This window comes from Tetrahymena thermophila (assembly GCF_000189635.1).
Source record: "Tetrahymena thermophila SB210 genomic scaffold scf_8254588, whole genome shotgun sequence".
Taxonomy (NCBI): Eukaryota; Ciliophora; class Oligohymenophorea; order Hymenostomatida; family Tetrahymenidae; genus Tetrahymena; species Tetrahymena thermophila.
Window position 1 is genome coordinate 1 of NW_002476359.1, and position 11,889 is coordinate 11,889.

General features: G+C 26.8%; 6 protein-coding genes across 6 annotated transcripts; 2 read left to right on the forward strand and 4 right to left on the reverse strand. All coding sequences in view use genetic code 6, as the record gives it.

Moving 5' to 3' along the window:
* Positions 1 to 831: 831 nt before the first annotated feature.
* On the forward strand, positions 832 to 2,623 carry TTHERM_00849190 (alpha/beta superfamily hydrolase; the record flags this gene model as incomplete). Its single annotated transcript, XM_001019221.1, has 3 exons — positions 832 to 919; positions 973 to 1,323; positions 1,596 to 2,623. 3 exons carry the CDS (start codon positions 832 to 834, stop codon positions 2,621 to 2,623), a joined length of 1,467 nt encoding a protein of 488 aa, XP_001019221.1.
* Positions 2,624 to 3,210: 587 nt separating this feature from the next.
* Positions 3,211 to 4,509, reverse strand: TTHERM_00849200 (mevalonate diphosphate decarboxylase; the record flags this gene model as incomplete). The annotated part of the gene is made up of 1 exon (XM_001019222.3): positions 3,211 to 4,509. One exon carries the CDS (start codon positions 4,507 to 4,509, stop codon positions 3,211 to 3,213), a length of 1,299 nt encoding a protein of 432 aa, XP_001019222.1.
* Positions 4,510 to 5,058: 549 nt separating this feature from the next.
* TTHERM_00849210 (transmembrane protein, putative) lies at positions 5,059 to 5,946 on the reverse strand (the record flags this gene model as incomplete). Its single annotated transcript, XM_001019223.1, has 4 exons — positions 5,059 to 5,111; positions 5,261 to 5,383; positions 5,500 to 5,561; positions 5,891 to 5,946. The coding sequence occupies 4 exons, from the start codon at positions 5,944 to 5,946 to the stop codon at positions 5,059 to 5,061; spliced, it is 294 nt and encodes a 97-aa protein (XP_001019223.1).
* A 212-nt stretch (positions 5,947 to 6,158) lies between these two features.
* On the forward strand, positions 6,159 to 8,921 carry TTHERM_00849220 (Pre-mRNA splicing factor, putative; the record flags this gene model as incomplete). The annotated part of the gene is made up of 1 exon (XM_001019224.1): positions 6,159 to 8,921. The coding sequence occupies one exon, from the start codon at positions 6,159 to 6,161 to the stop codon at positions 8,919 to 8,921; it is 2,763 nt and encodes a 920-aa protein (XP_001019224.1).
* Positions 8,922 to 9,541: 620 nt separating this feature from the next.
* TTHERM_00849230 (poly (ADP-ribose) glycohydrolase) lies at positions 9,542 to 10,639 on the reverse strand (the record flags this gene model as incomplete). Its single annotated transcript, XM_001019225.1, has 1 exon — positions 9,542 to 10,639. The coding sequence occupies one exon, from the start codon at positions 10,637 to 10,639 to the stop codon at positions 9,542 to 9,544; it is 1,098 nt and encodes a 365-aa protein (XP_001019225.1).
* A 439-nt stretch (positions 10,640 to 11,078) lies between these two features.
* On the reverse strand, positions 11,079 to 11,822 carry TTHERM_00849240 (transmembrane protein, putative; the record flags this gene model as incomplete). Its single annotated transcript, XM_001019226.3, has 1 exon — positions 11,079 to 11,822. The coding sequence occupies one exon, from the start codon at positions 11,820 to 11,822 to the stop codon at positions 11,079 to 11,081; it is 744 nt and encodes a 247-aa protein (XP_001019226.1).
* Positions 11,823 to 11,889: the final 67 nt, after the last annotated feature.

Sequence of the window (11,889 nt, forward strand, 5' to 3'; positions counted from 1 at the left end):
CCCAACCCCAACCCCAACCCCAACCCCAACCCCAACCCCAACCCCAACCCCAACCCCAACCCCAACCCCAACCCCAACCCCAACCCCAACCCCAACCCCAACCCCAACCCCAACCCCAACCCCAACCCCAACCCCAACCCCAACCCCAACCCCAACCCCAACCCCAACCCCAACCCCAACCCCAACCCCAACCCCAACCCCAACCCCAACCCCAACCCCAACCCCAACCCCAACCCCAACCCCAACCCCAACCCCAACCCCAACCCCAACCCCAACCCCAACCCCAACCCCAACCCCAACCCCAACCCCAACCCCAACCCCAACCCCAACCCCAACCCCAACCCCAACCCCAACCCCAACCCCAACCCCAACCCCAACCCCAACCCCAACCCCAACCCCAACCCCAACCCCATTGTCAGATTTATCTTGAAAAAAACAAAAAAATATATCTTATTTATAGATAACTTATGTTTGCTTATAGCTAAATATAAAAAAACTAAAAACATATTTTTAAAATAATTTATTGAAATAGAAAAAAAATTAATATACTTAATAAATTACTATAAAATATGATTTGCTTATTTTTGAAAAAATAATGATAAGACAAAATCAAAATTTAGAATTATTCACTCTAATAAACCCTATTCATAAACTTTTACATCTATCACAACTATTCTCATAACAATCTAATTAATTTATATTTTTTGGTTTTAATTTTTTATATTTTAACAAATTTTGCTTTAAACAATAAGAAAATAGTATATTCAGATAAACTTTATCAGGAAACAAAAATTACAAATAATTAAAAACTCCTTATAATATTTATTAAAAATGTTAGGAAATTTAAAAGGTGGATATTCTGATTTATGGAAGGCCATTATTAGACCTCCGCGTGATGAATATACCATAGAAGAATTAGGTAGCAATAATAAAATTAAGAGATAAATTCTAATTTACAATTTATAAAACTAGGTCCTACTGAATTTAAAATTAGTGGAGTTAGAGTAAAGAGAACAGATATAGATATTAAAAATAAGTAAGGATTAACTCTTAAATGCTCACATTTCGAGCCTCTTAAACGTCCATGCAAAGAACTCCCATGTGTCATTTATTTGCACGGAAACAGTTCTTCAAGAATGGAAAGTTTGAACTGTTTAAAAGTTCTTCTTCCTTAGAATATAACATTGTTTTCTTTTGATTTTGCAGGATGCGGTTTATCTGATGGAGAATATATATCTTTAGGATGGTATGAAAGGGAAGATGTAGATACAATTGTAAATCATTTAAGATCAAGTGGAACGGTTTCATCTATTGGATTATGGGGTAATTTGTTAATCTAATTTGGGATTAAAACATTCTAAAAAATTAGGAATTTAGTTTAAAAGAAATGCATTAAAAGTAGTTAATGAATGAATGAAAGAAATAAATAAATAAATATGTTTAAAATAGAAATTATTTTATTTTAAGCAAAACAAAAAGTATAAAAGTTCAATATATTAAGTTTTAAATTTTCTTTTTCATAACTATTTGGCAAATAATATAAAAACTTACATTTGGCTTTGTAGGTAATTTAAAATTACAATTTTGATTTATAGGAAGAAGTATGGGTGCAGTAACTGCTTTGATGCATGCAGACAGAGATCCTTCTATTGCAGGTCTTGTCCTTGATTCAGCATTTTCAAGCCTTAGATAATTGGCAGAAGATCTTTGCAAGTAATACACTAAAATTCCTAAGTTTGTAATGTCAGCTGCATTAGCGATGATTAAGAGCACTATATCATCAAAAGCAAAATTTGATATTAACGATCTCAACCCCTTAAAAAATCATGTTTCTAAAGCTTTTATTCCAGCTTTATTTGTTGCAGCAAAAGATGATAACTTTATATCTCCGGAACATACTAAGGCACTTCATAAGGAATATGCAGGAGATAAAAACTTAATTATGGTAGAAGGAGATCACAACTCTTAACGTCCCCAATTTATGCTTGACTCTGTTGGAATTTTCTTCTATAACACTCTCTAGGTTGAGTTTTTAGTTCCCTAATAAAATAATAAATAAAAATAAGAGAGTAGTTCTAACATACCTGAATTCGAAAATTATAATTTGAATTCAAGAAAAATAGGAAATCATGGTGATGTATAGAATGCACTCTATTAAATAGATGATAATGATGAAGAATTTGAGCAGTAAATGAAGAAAGCTTTAGAAGAATCTTTAAAAGCCCCTGCAAGCAACAATGATAATAAACAAGACTAGTAATAAAAAAATCTAAATAAATAATTTGATTTACTAAGTTTAGATAAACCTGAATTCGAATAGTTGTAAAAACCAGGTATTAACTCTAGTGATATTAAAGATCATGTAGACTATCCTCATGAAAACATAGATTTATTGGATATGAATTAATTTGATGGTGATGATTTCACTAACAACAATAGCAACTAAATGAATTAACAAAATATTTAAAATATTAATCAGTAATAGTAGTACTAAAATTAAGGATTTTAATAGCTACCTTCTTAATAATAAAACTAAGCAAATAATATGAATAGTAACAACTTAAATAAAGCAAATAATAATGATAAATAAAATAATTTAGCAGAATACTTTTCAGAATATTGATTAATTAAAATATCAGACAGAATCTTGATAAATAACCAATTAATCAAAACCAAATATTTTACACTAAATCTTCATAAGTTTGTATTTGATGTATATCTTCCAAAATCTTTTAAGAAATAAAAGAAATAAATATTTATCTCTATTTTTATAAATAAAAGACATACATAGTTAATTTATTGAAAAATATTTGCAAGAAGTTATTTTAAATTTAATTATACATTTTTCCATACGTATTTCTATGTAATTTTTATAAATATTAAAAAATATTTTAAGAAAAAAAATACATACAAGCTTTGTCGTTTTCTAAAGCTTTTTTTAATTTGAAAATTTTAATTTTATTCAATATAATTTAAAGTATCATATAAAATATTTAAAATTTTTTTAATTAAATAATTTATTCCAATAGAAAAAAGTTTTAAAATTTAATTTGAATAAAGTATTGTAGAGAAAAAATAAATATATTTATATTTGTTATCATTTTCTTAATGTTATACTTTGTTCATTTAACTTTTATTTAATATTTTTTGCTGATTTCATTATAAAAATAAAATATGAATAACTTATAATTCGATACAATTCATTTTTCATCATATTTTTGTGGGACCTTTTCCTACCTTTGTATGAATAATGTAAGAAGGTGTTGTAGTTATTTTAGGTTTGTTAGTTTATATTATTTTTTAAATGCTTTCAGGTAATTCGCTTTACATTGCTTGCTTTAAAGTTTATTATGCTCTTTAGCTTAATGAACTCATATCATTAATTGAGAAGGCTTCATAAATAGCTCTGAGTACTTAGGTAGTGTGGTTTTTGTGTACAAGGAGAACTGCATGAGGACCTGCATCAAAAGTATAAGCCACGTGATATTCTAATGCAGAATCAAGTTGATGTATAAAGTTTATCATATTTTTGCTAAAGTCATTTAAATAGAATATTGGGGGAGTTGTGTCAAGGCACACTGCATGGAATTGGTTAGAGTCCAATCTAACTAAACGAGCTAGTTCATTATAATTTTTTTCTTCGATTGCCTTTTTTACTCCTGCAATATGGACATGAGCAGTATTTAAAGCACGGTACTTAAGAAGCTCAGATGTTTAAGTACTTTGTAACATACCTGAGGTTGAAGGAACTTCTTTTGATTCAAATGAGTAAGCAACGACAAATACATCTAAATCTTCAAAGAAAGTTTCATTGTGAGTTTATTTAGCAATACATAATTTGGATAACTGCTCATATTCCTACTCTGATAATTAAATTTCATTATTTTTGCTTTCAAACTTTTTTTGTAAGTATTAATGAGGTACTCCAGTCCATTCTACTAAGCCACCATAAATTGAGCGAGAAGCACTACCACTTCCAAGACGAGCTATTACACTTCTTTAAAATTCATACTCTTCTTTCATATGATAGACATCGAAAAGACATACTGAAAGTGCAGCTAAACCTGAAGCACTTGAAGCCAATCCACTTGCTGTAGGAAAAGAATTTACTGATTTTATTTTTAGTTTCAATTAGCTTAAGTCACCATTTAAGAATTCTTTCAAAGTTTTTCTTTTGGTATCTTAGCTTTCTCCTTCCTAAAGAGGAACTAACTCTTCTCCAAGAGCTGCAAGAGCTTTGTCTTCGAAGAATTTTAAGATCTTTTTTAGGCGTCCAGAAACAGGGTGAGGCTATCCGTTGAGAAGGAACTTGATATCTTTATACTTATTTGTCAAAGTAATTGTAGTTCTAGTTTGAAGATCTTCTGTGCTTAGGGTAATGCCTGTAGAGCTATTCAGAGGAAGAATGTACTCTTCGTCAAACTTACCCCAATATTTAACTAATGCAATATTTGGGGATGTTTCGTAAGTAGTTTTTACTTTTAAAATATCTCCTTTAACTGTTATCATTTATTTGTTAAGACTAAGTTCTTTCTCGATTATAATTGTTATATTTATATAATAACTAAATGAATAATTTTTTTGATATCTTTTCTAGATTTATCAAAAATAAATATTATCTTTTTGTTTAATATAATCAAAATATTTGTTAATTTTATTATTTATATTCTTATAAAGTATTTATTTACTATTTTTTTAAAGCAAATATTTAATTAATTGTTTCTCAGATTTGGATTAATTTTGAATTTTAGTTTTAATAATATTATTAAACAAGTTTTATATGTAAGTCACTATCTTATTTAATTTTAACGTGGATATTAAAAATCATTTATAAATAAATGACCTAATTTATTTATTTAATTATATAAATTACTATTTTCTTAGAATCTAGTGATTAAATATAACATTTCCAATATTATTATGTGTTTCTAGATTAATTAGCTGGGGAACTTATTTATTTTTATTGCTGAAGAAAAAAATTCAAAATTTAGAAAAGCTTAACTTAAATTATCAAAGAAAATAATTAAATAATTAATAAAATTTTAAAAAAATTATTAGTCACCAAATAATTATTAAAAGAGAGAGATCGGTGAATTCACCGTTTAAGATGACTAAAATATATAAAGAAAATAAGTTTTTAATGAATAATTGCCATCCACTTCAATTCTAAAGCAAACAGAAAGATGAAACCCCATTTCTTTCACTTAGCTCGGCATAATTTTTGAAGCTAAGTTTGCTATTTAGAATTGTTTTCGATCACTTAATGTTAGAACAAAATTCTAATTTATCATAGGCATAAAAATCGAATCCATATCTTTATCTATTTTTAAATCATCTTAAGCTATAATTCCCACAGGAGAGCATAAAATAAAAGTCACAGAAGCTGATTTTTAAGTTTTTTAAAAAAATGCTCAAATTAAAATTGCTATAAAAATTATCAAAGCAAAAACCCTGTAAAATCTCTCGTACCGGACCCTCTTATTCCGCTTCTTCTATTACCTAGTTTTATTTCCCAACAAATTTAAATATTAACAGCTGATTTTGATTCAAAGATCTCTAATCTAATTAAAATTTAATATTATATTAATAAAATTTAGCACACAGACTCAATTAATTATTTTGAAAAATAAATAAAAAATTAAAAAAATAAATAAAATAAATTAAATAAAAAAAACTAATTAAAATTAAATTAAATAAAATAAAAATCATTAAAATAAAAAAATAAAAATATTAATTAATACAAAATCAAACAACATCAACAAAGAGAAAAAAAAATACTCAAATTAATTGTTAAAGAATATTTAACACTTTTATCTCAAATTTTCTTATAATTTTTATTAATTTACAATTTATTTTTTTTATTTTTTTTATTTTTTTAAGAATTTTTTACTTTTTGATTTTTAGAGTTGATTTTATTTTTTAATTTACAAAGTCTTTTTGGTTCATTTTTGTTTTTTTTTGTTTGAATAATATTAATAAGTAGACACAAAAAAATTCACTATTTTAATTAATATTTATTTTTAATCTTATCGCATTTTAGATATTCACTTTGTTAATAGATTTACGATTGAAAGGAAATTAATAGAAGAAAATAACAATATCAGTTATTATTGATAATTATTTTTTTTATTTTAGCTATTTGAAATAAATAAAATAAGATGAGTAATAAAAGCTATTACGCTAAAACTGATTTTGGTCCACCTCCTCCAAATTACGTAGCAGGTTTGGCAAGAGGTGCAGTAGGTTTTATCACTCGTTCAGATATTGGTCCTGCAAATTATAGTTCTTATGATTCCTGGAGTGGTTATCAGGAAAATATATTTGCTAATGATAAATAAGATGATGAAGATAGACAAGCAGAAGAAGAATACAACAAAATTGATAATTTTATGGCAGGTCGTCGTATTAAATACATAGAAAAAAAATAGTAAGAGGAAGCCAAAAAAAATTTAGAAAAGAACCCATCTGTAGCATTTTAATTCGCAGATCTTAAGCGTGATTTGGGTGGTATTACTTATGATGAATGGAATGCTATTCCTGAAGTCTAAGACTACACTATTAAAAAGAGTAAAAATGAAAAATACACTCCTGTTCCAGACCATATTATTTAGAGCGCAAGATCGGAAGGTTCATTTAGCACTTCTTTAGATGTAACTGGTCTCCAAACTCCTCATAACATCAACGATATTGGTAAAGCCAACTAGACTATTTTTACTTCAAGATTGGATAAATCTTCAGATCAAGTTAGTGGTATTTCTACAGTTGATAAGTCAGGTTACTTAACTAGTTTAAATTCATAACTTGTGAATTCTTCAGCAGATATTGGTGATTTTAAACGTGCTCGTAATTTGATGAAGAGTTTTGTTAAAACTGATCCGAAAAATCCAGTTGGTTGGATCAGTGTTGCTCGTGTTGAAGAGTTAGATGGTAAAATTTAGGAAGCTCGTAATGTTCTTTATTAGGGCTTACCACACTGTGAGACATCTGATGAAATATGGGTAGAAATAGCTCGTTTAGAAACTCCTGAAAAAGCTCGTGCTCTGCTTGCTAAAGCAGCTACTATACTTCCTAAGAGCTTAAAAATTTGGTTAGCAGCTGCAGATTTAGAAAGTAATCGTGAGATGAAGGTTAAAATTTTAAAGAAAGCACTTGAACATATCCCTGATTAACCAAGACTTTGGAAGAAGCTTATTGAATACGAAGAAAGCTAAAAGGAAGCAAAAATTCTTCTTTATAAGGCTGTAGAATGTATTCCTGATGACTTAGATATGTGGTTAGCTCTTGCTAAACTGGAAACATACGAAAATGCAAAAGCTGTTTTAAATAAGGCACGTAAAATTCACCCTTAAGAATTGTCAATTTGGGTTAACGCTGCTAAATTAGAAGAATCTCAAGGATAACCTTAGGAAACTATCACAAAGGTGTTATAAAATGCAATCAAATATTTTTCAAGCAAAAATATCAATATTGTAAAAGAAGACTGGCTAAAAGAAGCAGCATACTGTGAAAAATCAGGAAATTTAAATACTTGTATAGCTATTGTTTAAGCTATCGTTCTTCATAACGTTCATGATAAATCTGATAAAGAACGTATCATTAAGGAAGAAGCAAAGAATATGATTGAAGGAACTTGTATTGGAACAGGACGTGCCATTTATGAATTTGGTATTGAAGCACTCAAACCTGACAATATTGACCTTTTTCAAGCAACAATCGACTTTGAATAGAATACAGGAAAAGATAAAGATAATCTAAAACGCTTGTACAAGGAAGCTACAACTCAGCATCCTAAATATGAGAGTTTTTGGATTTAAAGAATCAAGTTCCATTGGTAAGAAGCCAACAAAGTCATAGAGTAGGCATAATTATAAAATCACAGCGAAAAAAATATTGAAACTCCATCTACAGTAGATGAAGAAGCTCAAATGAATTAATAAATTACTGCACAAAAGGCAGAAATATAAAAATTGCTCTAAGAATCATAAGAAAATTTACCTGAAAGCTAACAAATCCTTGTCTTATCTATTAAATATCTTAAGAAGAATGAAGAGATAGATCAAGCAAGGGAATTAGTTTACAAAGCAAGAAAAAATAACCCAACACACTAAGTTTACCTTAGTCTACTTAAATTGGAATATTAAACAGGTGCTTTACAAAAGGCTTTCTAAGAATCTTAAAATGCAATGGGAGCATTCCCAAATTGTGAAAAGATATTTATCTTATCTGCTAAAATAGCTTATGCTCATAAATCAATTGAATAAGCTCGTTAAGTCTATGAAAAAGGGCTACGTTTTAATCCCATGAGTGTTAGTTTGATTCAAAAGTATGTAGAACTGGAAATAAATCATAAATACTTTGCTCGTGCTCGTCCTGTTCTTGAAAAATTCCGTGTTAAGCTCCCCAAAAATCCCGAACTTTGGTGCACTGCAGTATAATTAGAAATAGAAGCTGAAAATAAAAAAGGAGCTAGATATATGCTAGCCCGTGCTTTAAAGGAGTGTCCTGATTATACTCAATTATGGTCTTATGCTATCGAATTAGAGCCTAAGGCTACTCGTAAGAAAAAAACTTCTGAAGCCTTGGAAAAATGTAGATAAGATCCATATGTGAACGTTTCTGTTGCCAAATTATTTTGGAAAGAACGTAAAATGGATAAAGCACGTAAATGGATTGAGAAATCAACCTTTGAAAGACCTGAAATAATGGATTCGTGGGCTGCTCTCTATCTTTTAGTATTAGAAACTGAAGGCCGTTAATAAGCAGATGAAGTCTTAATTAAGGTTAAGCAATTAGATGTCCATAGAGAAGGTCGTTTATACTAAAAGATAAAAAAATCAGATGACGGATGGAGATATAGCTTCGATTAAATATTTATAAAAATAACAGATCAAATAAAAAAAGAACTAAGTAATATAGAGTGAACATTTTATTTTTTTAAGATTTTTAACAATTTAATTTTGTGTTAAGTTTTATTTGTATGTATATTACTTATTACACAATAAAAAAATACAAATAGTTAAACTATTGCAATCAGCCGCTTTTTCATTATGAAATTTAACTTAAATTAATTTACATGATTTAAAAAATTTTATTAATGTATTTTAAATAATCTAAAATTAAAATATTTATACATTATAAGAATTTTTAACATTTTAAATCCTTTTTAATAAAAAATATATTTTTTAAATTTTTGAGATTTTGATTTTTGATAAAGATATAAAAATAAAAATAGATAAATTAAAAAAGAAGTTTTTATATTAATTTATAAATAATTTAAATTAAATTAGCATTTTTATGTAATTTTTAATGAGAAAATTTAATTATTAATAATGTCTTGAAAATATATAAATTTTAATTTAAAAAATTCATTTTTTATTTCTTGATCTGATTTGTTAATGTAAAAGTTTATTTAATTAGTACTAAAACATAACACAAAACTGAATTAAATTTTATGATAAAAAAATTATAAGCATAATTAATATCTTGATAAATTTTAGATTTAGTAAGATGTTAGAATATTAGTTTTATTGTTCTTTCTAATTCAAAATCCATTTGAACTACCCCAAGTAAATTTTTAATTTATGCAAAATTAAATAAAGTTTAATTAGAACTGTAAAGAAAGTTCAACTTGGTTTTATTGCATTTGTTTTATAAAGATTTGGAACAATTTATAACCTTCCTGATAACCATATTTTCCTTAATCATCAAATGGATAATAATTAAGGCAATTTACTTTAGCCAAATGAGCTGCAGCTAACTAAACTAATACAGTAAATACTAAATTGTTACCAAATGCGCCACTTCCCCAATTTCCTGTGTTTATTACTACATATACATTTTAATTGTTACTTTTTGATTCTTAAACAGCTGAATAAAATGCTCTATAAACTGTTTCAAATGTATATACAATTTCAGCTTCTGTATATTCTCTAGATTAACCCTTTTAACTAAAAATTGATAAGGCTGACATGCAAATTAGATTGATTAGGTTTTTAGTTTCTTCCAATTTTGGGAAACTAAAAAATTCATTAACATCTTCTTTTTTCAATTTTTCAAAGTTATTGCCATAAATTCCGTACGGGTAGTTTTTATTTTTTTTTAAGAGATCTACATAGCATAAATATTAGCAATTTAATACTAAAATAGGATAGGAGTTCATTCCTACTCTAGTAACAGGAAAATAACCTTCTTCTTATTTAGAATAAGCTTGAATATATTATTTAATGTAAGGAAGTAGAGGAAATTAGCAGCATTAAACTTCATCTTACGCAAATAGAGGAGTATGATAAAAACCAAAGAGGTTTTTGTCAGAAAAGTTTACATACCAACTTTTTGTGGGTTACTATTAAGAATTGAAATCAGATTTGTAATTATATGGTCCATCCATCATTTATATTTTAATTTCATTATATAAAACTTGAGATATCACAGTGTTTTAATTGCATTTTATATAAATCATGATCTATTCTTTATCTTATTAGTTAAGCCTTGAAAGAGCTTCTTTATATATTTATTTTTTTATGGGGTGTACATCTTAGGGTACTTCTTTAAGTAACTCTTTTATAGATGCAGATAACCTAACTCCTATTTGGACTTCGAAAGGTTTTTGTGAATTTTCGCTTGACTTTTTGTTTCCCATGAAAATTAATTTAAGTTTATAAAAGTGTTTTGTTTTATTTTTATTTTCTCAAAAATAATATCAGAAATACATATTCAAATCACTTAATGAATTGATAAATATCTTTAAGCGTCTATATATGAATATTGATCAAACAAAACTCTACCTGCTCTTATTATTAAAAAATCTATTAAAAAAAGATATAAAAATTATACATGCCCCTTATCTATTTCAAAACTGTAGGTGGTCAAGAGCTAATAAAATTATATATATAATATTTAATTAGTATATAAAAATATTTTAAATTTACAAGAGTTCTCTATGAATTGAAAAATTAATTGAAATTAATAAATATTTAGGTGAATTATAAAAAATTTGAATTTTTTTAATTAGTAATACAATTTTTTAAATAAAAGCATACAGTTGTTGTAAATAGTATATGGATTATTAAGTAAACATATCAATTCTGTTTTTTATCATTTTGATTAACAATTTATTTTTTAGAATAAAATTCTATGACTATAGAAACAACTCTAAAGCAGATAAATACCCAAATTGTTTTGCTAAAAAAACTATTATTTCCTTCAATATCTGATATTATAATACTAAGAGGCCAAAGTGTTTTGGAAATATCAAAATTAAGAACAATAGGAAAATTATAAAAGATAAAGATAAAAAATAAAGGCATAGCACCATTAATAACTCTTTCTTTTTATTTAGTATTAGATTCGCATGAGACTAATTATTCTATTTTTTTAGTTAATTCTTCTTACTTTTATTTCAACTGAATCTCCTCCTAAGAGCATTCTTTTTCTTTATTTGTGTTGCAAACACTATCATTCAAAATTTTTAGTTCTTCTAATAATTGCTTTTCTTTTTCTAATTATTACTTAATTTTCAAAATTTATCTTTAAATTTTAGAAAATTTAACATAACTATCTGTGCTGTTATATTGTTCAGATTCTTTTTAAAGATTTTATATTTCTGTTTCTTGTTTTTCTATTTCTTCAAGTTTTAATTCATAAGGTGTTTTATCTGCTGCTCTCTTTTATTTTAATCTAAGTTCGTATTCTTGTTGCAGTTTTAGCTTTTCTTGCTTTTTTTCCTCTAATTCTTCCTTAGATTTCTCAATAATCTTATTGAAGTAATGCTTCGAGAATAAAATACCAATAAATATGACAATAAATTAGACTAATGCTATCATAAATTATTATTTCCTTCAATATTTTAAAACTATTTATTATTACTACTATTATCTTAAATAAAGATCT